Here is a 17,023-nt window from a genome sequence, read left to right as displayed (position 1 = left end):
CTTTTTTTACCAACTATATTTTCTATTGTTTTTTTCAGCCCATTGATGAAATAAAACATCAAAACGGAAGAAATAAAATCATTAACATATATAATGTAGAATATATTTTATCTAATTATTCATTAAATTATTTTTTTAAAGACCGATTTTCGCCATTTTAAATTTATCATTAGTTTAAGTTAGTAGAACAAGTTTTGAGGAAAAAAAATAGGAAGGTACAATTTATTGGAAGTTGAGTAAATAAAGAAAAAATCTTGTAATCATGTCTGTTTCCGGACAGGAAGGGCGAGAGATTTTCAAAATGAAGGATTTTTCTTTGAAAATTTAAGAAGGTTTGAGGGGTGGACTTTTAAAATTAAATCCAAGCAAGGGGACTTCTTTCTTAACCAGGTCAATTAGCTACAACTGTATAATTTTTACATTAAAAAAAAGAAGAAATTATTGGTTTAAAGCTCTTTAAGTAAGATACAGAGCTTTTATTAAGAAAGTTTGATTATTTAAGGTTTGATTGCAGAAATTAGAGGTCTTGAAGAAGCATTGAGACTTAAAATATATTTAAGTTAATTTCTTTCCTCAGTCCAGTGTTTATCTTGTTTTTGTTGACACCCATTTTATGACTTTGAAAAAATCATAACCCCCCCCCCAAAAAAAAAAAGTACTGACTAAAAGATAGTACATTCATTCACTGGTTTAAGATAAAATTGGAATGTATAGAAGTTTAGGAATTTTTATTTATTAAATTGTATTAACCACTTTTAATTTTACGAAACCTGTTGACCAAAATTGATTTTGCACATGTCAAATCTACAGTCCGTTGTTCATCTCTGTCGGATAGTTCGCGTTTCACAGCGCCTCCCTGCTGTCGTCGTGTTGCTCGAGGGGCGAATTGGCCGAAGTCCCGCCGGGTCCGTCGTGTAGGACGAGGCCCTCCTTCATCCTCTTCTTCTGCTTCATCCTCCTGTTCTGGAACCAGATCTTCACCTGGGTCTCGTTCAGCTGGAGGGCCGAGGCTATCTCTATCCTTCGCGCCCGCGTGAGGTACTTGTTGAAGTGGAACTCCTTCTCCAGCTCGGTGAGCTGCTTGTTGGTGAAGTTCGTTCTGCCCGTATTGTTGAGCAGGGCGCTGTTTCCGCCCCCGTTTGAACCGCCCAAAAGGAGACCAGCTCCTCCGTAATTCATACCGTTATAGTCCATCGTCGGTGCAGGTTTTGGAGCTGGAACAGACAAAAAACAATAAGTTCAAACGTAATGTAACAAAAACATGTAAGCTTAGACATAACATAGGAATTTTCAATGTAAAATCAAAAGAGTGACAAAGAATTGCATCAAAGAATAATTTACAAAAATAGCACATAATATTTTGTTCTTTTAATTTTGTTGTACTTTGTCAGTATGTACTAGTTAACCAGATAACTACCATTTTTCCAACCAGGCTATGTCGAAGGAATTAACACGCTTTGTTCCCTCGAAGAGGGAAGAATTTACAAATCGTCATACATCATTTTGTACAATTGACATCTTAATCTAGGAGAAGCGATCCGGCCTCTGTAAACACAGTCACGGACCGATCTGTCAGATTCACTTTCCCCATTGGGCCCGGGTGATTCAGCGATAACTCAACATTTCCCATTTGTCGCGAGGCTATCCCACACGGTATCACCCGAGTTTCAGAATAAAGAATACTGTGTTTTATTGGGAAGTTTTTCGCTTCAAATGTTGGTCGAATTTATTCTTATACCTATTCATTTCTATTAAGAATACATTTTGTGAACGAAAATTCGCACGATCGTATTCGTGAGGATTCAGAAATTAATACGCTTAATACTATTAAAATTTTTTTTATAGTATTCTATATTTTATCGTTCCTGATGGTTTACAATGTTTACAGTTCTGTAGTATTGTTAAAAAAGCATTAATATGTTCATCCCTTAATATTCACCCAATTGGATCAAAACAACTCAAGGTTTTCTCTATGATTTTCACACAAAACGAGAAACGAAAAAACAAAACATATAAATATACACATATAAATCACATTTTTTGTTTGCAATCGTCATCGATAAATAAGATCTCATAACGATTAAAACATCGGATGCAACTCAAAAAACGTCCCCATGAAGGCTGAATATCAGCGAAGAGAGAGAGGAAGAGAGGAAAAGAGAGAGAGAGAGAGAGAGAGAGGAGAGAGAGTGAAAGAGAGAGAGAGAGAGTGAAAGAGAAAGAGAGAGCGAGAGGAGAGAGAGTGAAAGAGAGAGAGAGAGTGAAAGAGAAAGAGAGAGCGAGAGAGAGAGAGAGAGAGAGGAAGAGGGGAAGAGTGTGTGAGAGAAAGGGAAGGAGAGAAGGAGTGAAAGAGAGTGAGAGAGGGAGTGAAAGAGAGAGAGAGAGAGAGAGAAAGAGAGAGAGAGAGAGTGAAAGAGAAAGAGAGAGCGAGAGAGAGAGAAGAGAGAAAAGTGAGAGGCAGAAAACGAAAGAAATAGAGAAAGAATAAGAGTGCACAGAGGAAAAGAGAGTAAGAAAGAGAAACAGAAAAAGAAAGAAATAGCGAGAGAAGAAGAGTAAAGTAGAAAATTGAAAGCGGAAAAAAGTTATTAGAAAGAAGGGAGAAGTGAAAAGTGAGAAGAAAGGATGAGAAATGAGAGAATAAGAAACGAGAGATGAGAAAAGAGAAAGGGACGTATAGATAAATAGATGACAGATAGATAGAGAGAGTGGAGAGGGGAGAGGGGGAGAGAGAGAGAGCGAAAGAGAGAGAGTGTAAGAGAGAGAGAGAGTGAGAAAGAAATGAAAAGATGGAGAGATCTCAATAAAAAATCATGACTTTTTTTAATCAACCCTCGAGGTGCCGGTACAAAAAGCCCATTTGTAAGTATGTCGAGTTCGAATGAAGGACCGTTGGATTCGAACCCGGGACCTTTACCTTACAGTGATGAGCGCCGTGTCAACGCCTAAACCTTTGCGGCCACCGACGCCCCGTGTGTTGTTGTTGTCGTCTCTCTGTCTCCTCTAACAGACTGTATTTCCGTATATAACTTTTTTTCTGTTTATAAAATATATCAGGAGTTTGGATTTCTTCTAGTATAGCAAAGAATGACGTTAAAAGAAGAAACACAATGTAAATATCTTTCTACTGTTAGATTATCTTTCTCACTCTGGGAATTTTTATATTAATGGTTAATCCTTAACTGTCTTTCACTTTCCTGTTCTTATTCATTTATTTTTTTATACTCTTCATGTCAGTATTTTCTCTCTCTCTCTCTTTCTCTCTATATCTCTTTTTCTCTATCTATCTATCCATCTATCTATTTCTATTCCTCTATCTACCTATCAATCTCTCTCTCTCTCTTCTCTCTTTTCTCTCTCTCGTCTGCGACATTAAGTACAACCGCACTCATTCATTCTTTTTCTGATGATACTCAATAAAATCCCAATTCAAAATAACATAGCAAACACGGAGTAATAATATTACAAATTGCAATACAACAGTACAAACATTACCAAAATGATAAACAAAATCTTACTACAAATGATTCATTTTTAAAAATTTGAAACTTTAAAATAATTTATCTGTACACATAAAATAAAATGATATCAAGTTTTAAAAATGACATAGAAAAATCACCATTTATGTTAGCAGAAGATGATAAACCGATGTTACTTTTATTATAATATTTATGGCAAAGAATTATGTTTATGATTAATATAATATTTTAGGAAAGTGTATTAAGCATTTATATGGGTTCTATGCTAGTACTAGAAATGTTTAGGTCAAATTTCAATATAGCTTTAAGCTGTTTCATTTTTCTGATTCTAAATATAATAAATACCGAAATAGAAGCTGGAATATTGTATAATGATATTTTTGAAAAGACGTTGAAGTTTTATTAGCTTTTTGTATAATTATAAATGTGTAATAATTATTTTCATATTACGAAGTGATTTAAAATAATGATCGAAGAATTTTCTCGTTAATTGTAAAAGAGGTCGTTCGGGACCTAAATTTACAAGATTTTTTAAATTAAAAAGCAATATTCTTTCATGCTCTTCCCTTTTTTTCTTTGCTTAATAGTCCATCTCTCTGGAAGACAAGTCTACGAACAGCAAAACAAAAGCCATCGGGCCTAAGCGCTGCTGTAGCGGCTGTGAGGGGGCCGGGGTTGGAAATAAGGCTTGCTGCCTGGCTGACAATGATACATGGCCTCCTTGCTAATTGTCATTGTACTGTCACCCGCAATCAGGCCGTTATTGGTCTGTCAACCCTATGCGGGGTCATAACGCTCTTAATTATAAGAATGTTGAACATGCCTCCGGGGCCAGACAAAACCGATATTTATTCTTAGAATCTTCTGGCATACGATGTTGTTTGAAAAAAACCAACAAAAGTACATTGACGTTATTTATCAACCAGTGAGGATTTGTTAATTTTTATCGCGTGTTAAGCGTATGCGTAAGGGGCCGACGTTTTGAGCAAAAGTTGTTAAAAGTTTCACCCAGGTAGCGGCCGGTTCGTTATCACGCGTTTACTTAATCTTTTCTTTCTTTATTCGTTTTTTATCCCATTCTTTTATTCCCTTGCCTAAATTCTTTCCATTTTTGAATATTATTAAACTGCGTCGTAAAAACGAACGGATCGCGTTGTAGAATAAAAGTTTAGGAACTTTTAACAGGCGAAAAAGGTTTCAGCACGCTTCGGAATCGAACAAAGTTAAAATGTGTTACCAATTGTATGATTAATATAAATTATTTGTAAATATCTTCGATAATTGATATCTAGGAAAAGATAAATTTCCGCTTTTGAAAAACTATACATATTACTTCTCTAAAGATCTTACCATATTATACTATACTACATAATAACCGTAATATTTTTATCAGTCTAAAACTGTGTTGAAAGTTTTTTTCTGTTTTTTTAATTTTAGTTTTTAACTGTCAAACATGGCCTCCGACCCTCTACAAAAGGGGAGAGCTTTGACAAAGACATCCGAACAACCCCTCGGAATTCAAAGAGGGATAAATCGAGGGTCGTTAAAATGGCTGCGAGTCCCGGTCAGATTGAATTCCATCCTAAATTGGTTTGTTTTGGACATGTGTTGAAGACATTGTTAACAGGATCTTCTTATGGGCCTGTGTTCTGTCAATTTTATCGAGTTAAAACGTTTCACAAGAAAAAGATTGTAGGATTGATCAGCTTTCTAGCCTTTCTGTTTGACGTCAATCGATAAATTGTGGGAAAAGCCACCAATAAAATGATCCAGCACATGAGTGATTTGCTACAATACATGAAAAAAACAAAATCTTACGTGTGGTGTTTAGTGACCGTTAGTTAATGATTATTTAGAGATCGTCAGATGTGGTCTGGTATGACGTACGTTTTAGAAAAACATTTTCTTTATCGTGCCAACGTTTCGATCTTTATTGAGATCATCTTCAGGGCTCAAAGTGTTTGTTTTCTGTGTACATGTGTCATTATTGGGCACTCTCAGCACGACACACAATAACGACACATGTATACAGCAAACAAACTCTTTGAGCCCTGAAGATGATCTCAATAAAGATCGAAACGTTGGCACGATAAAGAAAATGTTTTTCTGAAACCTACGTCACACCAGACCGCATCTCACGATCTCCAAATAATCATAAATTCTTACATTAAAAACGACTGAAAGCTTTATAACTATGTATATTATAACAATATATATGTTGTAAACATAATGGTCCGCCTAACCAAGAGATACAGCCAGATTTTATCTTTACCAGTTACATTTCTGAATCATCATGGCACGCATATTGAGAACATTTACTTGTAAATAATCCAAGCCCTTCAGAGATGACTTATTTTGAAGGAGTTACAAAAAACCATATCGATCGACCATTTGGGATTGCATCTAGGCTCTGAAGAAGTTGGTGAAAAAGATGAACTTACTGATGCTAAGAATGGAAATAATGAGAATAGGCCCGTGTACCAAGGTTTCTTAGACGAAACTCAAAGAGAACTGAAATTTCGGCCATAAAATGGAAAACATGATGAACCCCGCTTGATCTGGTGTTGCATAATGAAAGCAACTATGCAAACTAATGCTAGGAAGTGTTAAGACTTGAATGCTAGTAGGACTGCTGATTGGATGCTACAGACTCCGGAGACATGTGACTTGTATGAGAATAAAGCAAACCAGTGTAGATATTTCCAGGAAGAAGAAGAAAATGCTAAACATGTCCACTATTGATGCGAAGGCCAATTCAAGCAGAAATTCCTACTTTTGAAGAAAAGCCAAGGCCTGAACAATACACGCAATGCACTTGGAGGTCTGGTATAAAGTCTCAAGCTTAATGAAGATACTACTAAACAATTGAAGATTTTACAATAGATCAATATTTGTAGTGGTGCGCAAGGTCATGAAAGGTCGACTCCTTTTAACCTTAACCTCAAGAAGTTAAGTTTGTTATTTAGAAACTTTATGTTATGTGATGGCGGAAGTTGAGGCACTAGCCTATCAAATACCACTGTGTGAATGAATTTATTAGCGTAAGTGGAGGCCGTCGAATTTTCGCATCAAATACCCCTGTGGCTGACCAGTTAAATTCCATTTTTAAGATTGTAACCATCTGGCCTATGTAAAAGTATTTATTTAAATGGCGTATGTGGAGGATTCACTTTACACCTTGTCGGTTTCTAGCAGCGCAGGTTAATTACTGTTCATTGTTTTTTTACGTTAGTTTTAGCGAAGTATTATAACACCAATTTTGACTTTTGACACTTTAACTGTGTTATGTTGACAAAAAAGCTGATTGGAAAGTTACTTGTATGAATTTTCAGATTTTTAAATAAACATGAATAAGAAAGAACTCTGAACCGGTTCAGCTCCTAAAATACCATTCCATGTACATACTCAACAAACTTTGGGATATAATAAAAAACTTTAAGTTTGACAAAGCGCTCTAGGTAATGACGAAGAAAGCAACAATATTGGTCGCGGTTCAACATATGGTCGAAACGAAGCTAGGATAGGCCGACCAAAACAACAAAATACATCCGGTGTCCGGTTTGTTTTTCTTTGAGAGCATATAGATATAATAAATACATATATACTGTATGGTTTAAAATTTGCTTATGTCCATTATTTAACTGTTTTATTTACGGTTTTAATAGAAATAAACCTTTTTCTTCCTACTATTGCACATGTTAAATTAAGTGTGTAGTTTATTAATTATTAAATTCACTAATTTCGTGGTCCGCTTGGCCAATTAATATGTTTCAATTAATTAAGGTTTTTAGTTAAGTTAAAAAAGTCAGTGTCACGAGCGGGATTCGAACCCCGATCTTCGGCTAGATACGCCACTACTCTACCACCTGAGCTATCGTGACTTCTAACGGCTGAAGCCACGATAGCTCAGGTGGTAGAGTAGCGGCGTATCTAGCCGAAGGTCGTGGGTTCGAATCCCGCTCGTGACATTAACTTTTTCGTCTCAACTAAAAACCTTAATTAAATGAAAGATATTAATTGGTCAAGCGGTCCACGAAAACTAGTGAATTATTAAAAAGGTTCGTATAGAGAAGTACAAAGTTCTCGGTTGTTAATAGTTTTGTTGTTATACTATTTTCTATATGTTTTATGTTTTTTTATTGCTAATTTTATTGTCATGTAATAAGGGCTATTTTAGATCAGGTTGAGTTACCTCATTGGAATCATTACGGCCTACGAAGTGGTAGAGCAGCGGCGTATCTAGCCGAAGATCGTGGGTTCGAATCCCGCTCCTGCCATTGACTTTTTATCGTATTGTAATTAATTATTATTATGAAAATTTTTAACACAAGTTATTCTAAGAAGAATTGTCTTGTTACCCGGTAAGAATGATAGATCGATCTTGTTCGTAAAGGCTTAAGAATTTCGCGGATAATTTGCATTGTTAAAAGTGCAGAAATTTATAAAATTTGTTTTTATTGCTAAACATTATCTCGGCCTCTCGTCATAATCTGATACTATCTGGCTGTATCTCTCGTGTATCTCAGATATATTATACAGGTGTACTTTTTAGATGGCCCGGCTGAATTTCTCTTGAATCAATGACGCTATAGATAATTTTCACCTTTTTTTGGATAAACTTTTTACAGGGTACATCAGGCCTAGTTCAACTTAAAAATTTCAAAACGATCCTATAGATCCTGACTTACCATTTTAAAGGATTTTTATGCTGAAAACAATGGTGCAATCGGATTTTAAATTGGTAAAAAATGGAAAAGTTATGGCAAAAAGTTTGAAAAATGCATTTCAACGTTTCAAAATTTGAAAGTTGGCTAAAAAAACTAAACACGTATTTTTTATAGCGCCAATGTTGTTGAAAGTTGTTCAAGAAATGTTTGAAATATTTTAATTAGATTTTTAATTAACATTTCAATATAGCATATTTCCTGTTCTTGCCTTAATTACATCTCGAAGTCGCCTCGGCATACTTTCTACCAGTTTGGAAATGTTCCTTTGATGGAGGTTAGCTCATTCTGCACGAAGAATCCTATCAAGATCGTGGAAGTGATGGTCATGCTTTTATTCGTCTTTTGAGGTTATCCCATAAATGTTCGATGGGGCTGGCCAGGCTAAGATCCTGATGTTATGCGGTTGAAGGTTCGTTTGTACTATGCGAGCGACATGAGGACGGTGCATTAGAATAGTTTTGTCGCTGATTTCATCGAGGATAGGAAAGCATGATCTTCCAAAATTTTATCCACATAGCGAATGGCAAAGATCCTCCACCAACAACAACTAACTCTCTGCGACTCTCTACACTATCACTGAGCTACGTTGAAAAGGTTGACTCTGAGAAAAATTACAAGCTTCGTACCTTTCATTTCGCCACACTCTTTCACGCCCATCTGGAGATCGTAGACAAAATCTACTCTCATCTGAAAAAAGTACAGCATACCAATCGTCGAAAGACCAACAGCTGTATCCTCGAGCAAATGGAAGCCGAGCAACTCGGTTCTGGTCAATTCTGGTCGTCTTACGGGGCGAAAAGGCATCAATCCATACTGATGTAATCTTTTTCGAGCAATTTGTTAAGAAATTTGGACACATCAAACTTCTTGGAGCTAGCTGATGAATCCCTTGAACAACAGTAAAGTGCTGGTTTCGCAAAATTCTCAAAGTTAAAAAACGGTCATCCAGTGGTTCTGTTACCTAGGGCATCCAGAACCGGGCCTTATATGGTAGAACCCAGATTCTCGAAAACGTCTAACTGCGTCTCGCAGAGTTTCGTAGGGAACTCCGATGGCAATAGCCGCATACTTGATGCAACGTCCATCATAAATAAGAGCCACACCACGCGCAACCTCCTCAGCACTAAGTGGCATTTTTAAGTTTAGAAAATTGAAATTAAGAAAATAAAGGTGAAAACTAAACAGTTTGTTGCTTCGGAATTCAAATGAGACTGAATAAACATTTTAAATTCCGTAAAAAGTAAACATTGAAAAATCCTTTCTCTTTATTTTGTATTAAGGATTAAGTGTGTTAATTGTGATTGCCAATTTAAAACAATACATAAACAAATATTTATTGGTAAAAACAATGAGACAAAGAATTTTCTTTTGTCAAGAAAATGAAGAAAAAAAATTCAATTGGCTGGAAATTTTTGCCTGCCAAATTGACAATTAGTCACACCGTTTCGACATTCATACCGGTAGAAAACAAGCGAGGTGGGAACGGAGCCAAAATCGGTCACTTATAACGTATAGAACAGACCCAAAACTGCGCAACACGGTGAAGGGATTTGGTAAAAGGGATTTTCAAGGGAAAGGGGGACGGTTTGTTTACCCATTCGGGTGGGGATGGGAACGGAGCCAATCCAAGTGGACTACTTTGTCCCGGGAACGCCCCACGGTTGCTCACCAGATTCCAGGAGAATCTGCACATCCCTCCAGGAGGATCTCCATTTTTTCAATTTCTTCTATAGTCATCTCCTAAGGTCCGATATTTTTCCTTAAAAAAATATGTATAATTTAACAATCTTTTCAACAGATCTTTTCAAGGGGACACGAGTAATTAGATTATAAAATATCAGAAACACGTCTACCTTCAATTTAAAGAAGATAAATAACGGGGAATAAAACTTGGTATCTTCTTAATTGCTGTTTGAATGGGTGAAAGTTGCAATTTGATCATAATAGAAAGTAATAATCATGTGGAAAACGTTTTTTGCTTAGGAAAATAATACCCCACGTAGCCTTTAAATCTCAAATTAGAAATAAACGGACCATAAATCAGACATAAACAGGGCGACAAAGTTGGTCAGGTGCTTTTACACCTCAAATGCAACAAAAAGGTTTCTACAAACCATGATCTGATTCTCAACGCTCTCTACATTTTATATTTCTTCCACTAACAATTTAAAAAAAATCTAGTCATAGCTCTAGAACTATTCATTTTTGCGTGAATAGACCAGACCATAAAATGCAATGAAAAGTGCGTTAAATTTTCTTTAAGAAGGCACCCTTCTAGAACAGTTTATTTTATTTTCGGTAAAAAACACTAAATCTTTCAAAAATGCGAAATTTAGGCCTATTTCATAAACTTTTTCGTTTAATACGCTTTTCTTTAATTATATCGTACCAAACTGCAGAGATTTTATGCTAAATGGGAAATGAGTAAATGGAAATTTTGTATCGGCGTAAAAACAGGGGAGTGGTTTGTTATTCGAGTAATTCAACTTTTTGTCCAGAGCAAAATTTATTTTCCAACTTTAACTTATGTATCTACCTGAAATTTATAAATTCCTGAGTATGTACAGTGAATTAAGCTTTAAGGCCCACAGCAGACCAACAGCGCAGCAATCCATGGCCATCAGAGGGACAGGTACCGAATACGCAGTTAAAACGTTTATATGATGCCGATATGCAAAGGGACACTGACTGTATTATCCGTACCGCCGTCTAAGGTTACTAGGACTACAAATAAAGTAATTTCAGACCACAACGTATGCAGGTTAAATTCATTCTTTTTTATTTACAAACTCAAGCAGGATAATGTACTCGGTATTCCTCCATCATCTTTTACGCTTAGAAACAACTACATAAACAGTAACTAGTCTGATTGAGAGTCCATAGGGTACTAGATCTTCAGTCATCGACGCTCTTATACTAGATATTCACTCTTATAAATATATTATCACAAATCTGTTGATATATAATGATTCTATTACCAAACTTATTACCAAACCAAAAATTGTTATATTTACAATAATAGGACCTGCAATAAAAAAAAACCTATAAGGACAGAAATACCCTAGTTTCCTCCAAAACTAGAAACGAGGGAGGCAAAGATTTGCTGCCATGCTCGAGCACAATTCTTGTATAGAATGGCATTCTTACCCGCTCTCTATACGAGACCAAGGGATAACATCCTTCAACTAAGAGATTATAAAATTAACTACAATAAAAAAATATATGTATAAAAATAACCAAAGATTCGCTGCGGTACTCGAGCATAATTTTAATATCGGGTGGCATTCTTACTCGCTCTCTATACGGAGCCAAGAAATGACCACCTTCAATTAAGTGTGACGGATCGCGCAGTTCACTCCACTTTGTAAGCGTTAAATCTTAAAAAAAAAAAACACACGTAAACGTCCGATCAGATTGGGATAGAACTGTACGATTGGTTTTACTTAATTAATAATTTAAAATAATTTTACTTTATTTAGGATGCAATTTAGCCCAATTTTTTCGGGATTATGCTGGACCACTGTGTATTTCAATGTGAATAATGAAAAACTTCCTATAATTTCTTATTGACATAATAGTGAGTTTATGATAACAAATTGTCACAATTTCCTCCAGAATAATATATTTTTTATACAATTAATTAAGGTTTTTAGTTGAGATGAAAAAAAGTTAATGGCATGAGGGGGATTCGAACCGACGACCTTCGGCTAGATACGCCGCTGCTCTACCACCTGAGCTGTCGTGACCTCGATCCACTCGGACATCAACTCCCCATCTCAACTCCAACTTGTGAGTTTTCCTTCCTTTTGCCATTTTTTTCATCTCACTAAAAACCTTAATTAATTGTAATGATTTAATTGGTCAAGCGGACCACGAAATTAGTGAATTTAAAGAATATTTTTTATAGTTTTCTGATGGCGCGTAAATTTTTGAACTTTGGCTTGTAAGTTTTATCTCATCAAATATTGTCAATATTGAATTTTAAGAGATAAAATTGATAATCGTTGTGTGAGTGTGGATTTCATATGTACACCGAGTCGTGCTAACTGGCGTTTATTAAATATAAGCACTGATATTTTACACGTCCCGAGAGGCTTTATTATATTTTTACATGTGACACAGAAAATACGGAAAATTCACGAATCGTAACAACATGACCGGGACTGTATTTATAGGCCTTCCAATGACAGCCGAATGCATATCGATTCGCCGTCGGTGCGATATGCAACCGGTTGTTTGTCATTTGCCTCGGTTGCATTCGGGTGGATTTTTATCAAAAGCTTTTAAAACGGGAGGATTTGCGGTGAACACGATTCCCCAACCGGTGAACACGAAACCGGTTGACAGTCGATGCATTTTTTGCTTCTGTCGGCGGTTTTAATTAGCCAGGGTTATCGTTTTCAATTTTCTAATTAAAAACTGTAATCGAGGTTGATTTAATCGGCCGGTTTTTGTTCATTACGACTTTATTTCAATTTTATCAGCACATCACCAGCTTAAATTAAATTTTAAAGTAAAATTATATTCAACAGTATGTTAATAATACAGCAAAATTGTCCACATATTTGCAATATTCGTCCATGTTCAAAATCAACTTGCTAAAATTATAAATCGATATATTTGATGACAAAAACGAAGAACTATGTAGAAAAGAACTAATGAAACTAATGCCTTTCTTGTGTGCACGTTACCCTGAATGCGTTTTTATCCCTGAAAGACGGATTCTCGATGATTCCATATTCACCATATTAGATGAGATAATGCTTACAGGGCAAGTCAAAAACATGACGTGTCCCTAGTAAAATACGAAAAACTGGGCGTTTTCTAGAGGGAATTGTGATAATTTGTTATCAGAACGGCAGTTCTATGTCAAGAAGAAATCAAGGAAAGTTGTTCAGATTTAATCCCCGTAAAATCCAACGAAAAACAAAGTCCTTACAAGTGGTCGATGAGGTTCCATCGGCTTTCCCTAATTTCTTAATAATTATCTTTCCTTATCTTGGTACTCTAGGTGGCAAAACTGACAACCGGACGCAACTCGCGTGGGATGACCGATTTCGATGAAATAACTAAATGTCTTCTAATGGCAAAACAACCACCCTCTATCACCACTCAGCAATCTAAGCGATTGTCCGAAGTAACCTGATTTTCATTCCACAAAACTACCTGAAAATCTAAAATAATAAATAGGCACTTTAATTTTAAGTTCTCTTACATGCCGCCACTAGAAATGAGGGAGCCTGCTCGTCGTATTGGGGTAGCTAGAGATCTCTAGGTTCTTCTTTGGGGGATATGGCCTTTATAGATGTTTAAACTGAGTATTTAATATTCTCCCTTTGGTGCTTCTGGATGAGCTGTTGGTCTGCTGTGGGCCTTAATTCTCTGCACATACTCAGGAATTTATAAATTGTGGTAGATATGGCAAAAAAGTAACATTTTTTTATGATAGTAGAAATAAATTACAGGCACGAGCTCGAGCTTTATTCTAAATACAAAACCCTGCGATGACAAGAACAAAATCCACCAATAACAATTTTTTTTTTATATTAACTTTATTTATTAAAACTGTCTTATTAGACTAACCATTAATTTTACAATAATATTATAGAATAAATAAATGTTTACATTCTTATAAACACATTGGTACAATAAGATTTACATTTCACTATTCATTATTCACTTTTAACTACACAAGTTCATATGGCTTTGTTCTTTTTAATCTTCTGACCATGTTTCGGTTATGTAAGAGTTTGGTCGCTTCCACATTCTCGTGCTGGCTGAGGCGAGCCTGGTGTTTGGCGGGAAATCTTTGTATTTCCGCCGTGACTTTAGGGATCTTCAGATCCCTATGTAAGTCCTTGTTCCTTATGTACCAAGGTGCATTGACCATGTTACGTAATAATTCCAAATATTGATGTATTTTATCGAGTGCTTTTATTTGAAACACCGATACGCTGATTTGGAGGGCCTAAGAAAACTACGGGAGGACAACAAACTTTCGGATAATACGCCAAAGCCGGGACGGACCATCTTTACTAAACATATATGTTGCTCCAGGTGAGTCTAACCGTAGCAAAACTGTCATCCTAGCCTGACTAGTATCGACCAGAAGCGGTTGAAACACGAACACTTACTTTTGGGTCAAAGCCTGTTTGTGACTGACTTGCAAAGTAAGGTTGTTCAATGCCTCCCACTTAATTAAAAGCCCCATTTCTAGGCTCTCTACATAGAGTGAGTAAGAATGACACTCGATATTGAAATTATGCTCGAATACGGCAATGAATCTTTGGTTATTTTTATATAAATTTTTTTATTGTAGTTAATTTTATAATCTCTTAAGTGAAGGATGTTACCCTTGGTCTCGTATAGAGAGCGGGTAAGAATGCCATTCTATACAAGAATTGTGCTCGAGCATGGCAGCAAATCTTTGCCTCCCTCGTTTCTAGTTTTGGAGGAAACTAGGGTATTTCTGTACTTATAGAATTTTTTTTTATTGCAGGTCCTATTATTGTAAAAATAACAATTTTTGGTTTGGTAATAAATTTGGTAATATAATCATTATATATCAACAGTTTTGTGATAATATATTTATAAGAGTGAATATCTAGTATAAGAGCGTCGATGACTGAAGATCTAGTACCCTATGGACTCTCAATCAGACTAGATACTGTATATGTAGTTGTTTCTAAGCGTAAAAGATGATGGAGGAATACCGAGTACATTATCCTGCTTGAGTTTGTAAATAAAAAAGAATGAATTTAACCTGCATACGTTGTTGGCTGAAATTACTTTATTTGTAGTCCTAGTAACCTTAGACGGCGGTACGGATAATACAGTCAGTGTCCCTATGCATATCGGCATCATATAAACGTTTTAACTGTGTATTCGGTACCTGTCCTTCTGATGGCCATGGACTGCTGCGCTGTTGGTCTGCTGAGGGCCTTAAAGCTTAATTCTTTGTACATACTCAGTAATTTATAAATTTCAGGTAGATACATAAGTTAAAGTTGGAAAATAAATTTTGCTCTGGAGAAAAAGTTGAATTACTCGAATAACAAACCACTCCCCTGTTTTCACGCCGATACAAAATTTCCATTTACTCATTTCCCATTTAGCTTAAAATCTCTGCAGTTTGGTACGATGTAATTAAAGAAAAGCGTAATAAACGAAAAATTTTATGAAGTCTGCCTAAATTTGGCATTTTTGAAAGATTTAGTGTTTTTTTACCGAAAATAAAATAAACTGTTCTAGAAGGGTGCCTTCTTAAAGAAAATTTAACTTAATTGAAGGATGTCATCCCTTGGCTTCGTATAGAATGTGGGTTGAATGCCATCCTATACAAAAATTATGCTCGAGCATGGCAGCATGAAGGAAACTGGGGTATTTCTGTATATGTAGATTTTTTATTACAGGTCTTATTATTTTAAAAGTAACAAGTTTTGTAACAGAATCATTTTATGTCAACTGTTTTGTGAGAATATGTTTATAAGATTGAATTTCTAGTATTACAGCGTCGATGGCGAAATATCCAGTTCTCTATGGACTTTCAATCAGACTAGTTAGTGTAAAAGATGTTGGAGGCACATCGAGTGAGTGATTTGTAAATAAAAAAGAATGAATTTAAGAATGAATGTGTTTAAGTTAAATCTGCATGCGTGGTGATATGGAATGACTTTATCGAGTAACCTTAGGCGGTGGTACACTGCCTGCCCTGGTTTTTGTATATATAATGTATATGCAAACTCGACTTTAAATAAGCAAATAAATCGGTTATCATTGTCTTAGTATAAGAATTCCCAGCTCACATGTCCCTCAATCACAAGTTGAAAATTCTTGTGAAATTTCCTCTAGGAATCTGGGGAGAGATGTACCAGCAGTTTAGTTTGTAAAATTCTTTCTTGTATGTTTTTTTTCTTTATAGTTTAAATCTCCGACTATTTCCAGCACATCTGGTTGGTTATCCTTAGTTGACACCACTTTTACTGAGTATGCAGTGATAAAAAAAACGAGATTTGGTAATGGTTTTTACGTGTCCGGTAGCCGTGTTAGAAAGGGCCGGAGGATCAACAGAACGGCGTCATTCATCATAGGACACGTTCGGCCGGATTCCATTATTCATGAGCCGAGACTGGAAGGGAACGGCCAATTAGGGTGGGACCGAGGAGACGGGAGCAGCGAGACCGCTCGGCCGTACTCGAACCAAGAAATATTTTCTCACTAATGAGAGTGTGTTAACACTAACGGGTTGAATGGCATCAAAACATGTCAATTCTCGACTGGCTTTCATTTTGTAGCAGTTTTGATGAATCGCCTTGGAAACACTCGGTGGAAATTGATGGATCGTACAAGTGAAGGCGCGACTCCTTAACTTTTCCCCTTCTTCAGCTTCTTCAGTTTTTTCTCTTCTTTCTCTCAATCTCTCTCTTTCTCTCCTCTCTCTCTCTCTCTCCCTCCCTCACTCACATTCTAGCACATATTCATTCAGCATATTATAAATTATTAACTAATATACACTTAAGCAAAAAAATCTATGAAGAAAAACATAAAATTTTTAAGTTTATGGGAGGTTGAATATTTAAATTGGTACCAATTCCAGTCGTTTACTTTCTAAGTTATTAATAAATAAGATAAACCAACTCGTTTTGTTCATGCCCAAAATTGTTTAATTCGACTTCATCTATTCAAAAAATAAACCTTTTAAAAGTTTTTGACTGTAATCTGAGTAAAATAGAACCAGGTTGATTAAGTAATTAAAGGGTTCAAATGAAGAGCGAGTTTCATCACACACCAACAAAAAATTTTATATGAGAAATTTTA

At 35.8% G+C, this 17,023-nt stretch overlaps 1 protein-coding gene across 1 annotated transcript in view; it reads right to left on the bottom strand.

Moving 5' to 3' along the window:
- Nucleotides 1–428: 428 nt before the first annotated feature.
- Nucleotides 429–17,023, bottom strand: part of LOC106661642 (homeobox protein Hox-A1) — a 64,685-nt gene continuing 48,090 nt past the window's right edge. The window contains exon 2 of the mRNA XM_014385177.2: nt 429–1,214. Coding sequence (XP_014240663.1) covers nt 844–1,214 — 371 coding nt within the window. The 3' untranslated portion in view covers nt 429–843. The remainder of the gene's footprint in view (nt 1,215–17,023) is intronic.

The sequence above is a fragment of the Cimex lectularius genome, unplaced genomic scaffold (genome assembly GCF_000648675.2).
Source record: "Cimex lectularius strain Harlan isolate CLEC.00 unplaced genomic scaffold, Clec_2.1 scaffold166, whole genome shotgun sequence".
NCBI classification, from domain to species: domain Eukaryota; kingdom Metazoa; phylum Arthropoda; class Insecta; order Hemiptera; family Cimicidae; genus Cimex; species Cimex lectularius.
The sequence above is the reverse complement of the archived record's forward strand: the minus strand, read 5'-3'. Positions and strand labels throughout refer to the sequence as shown.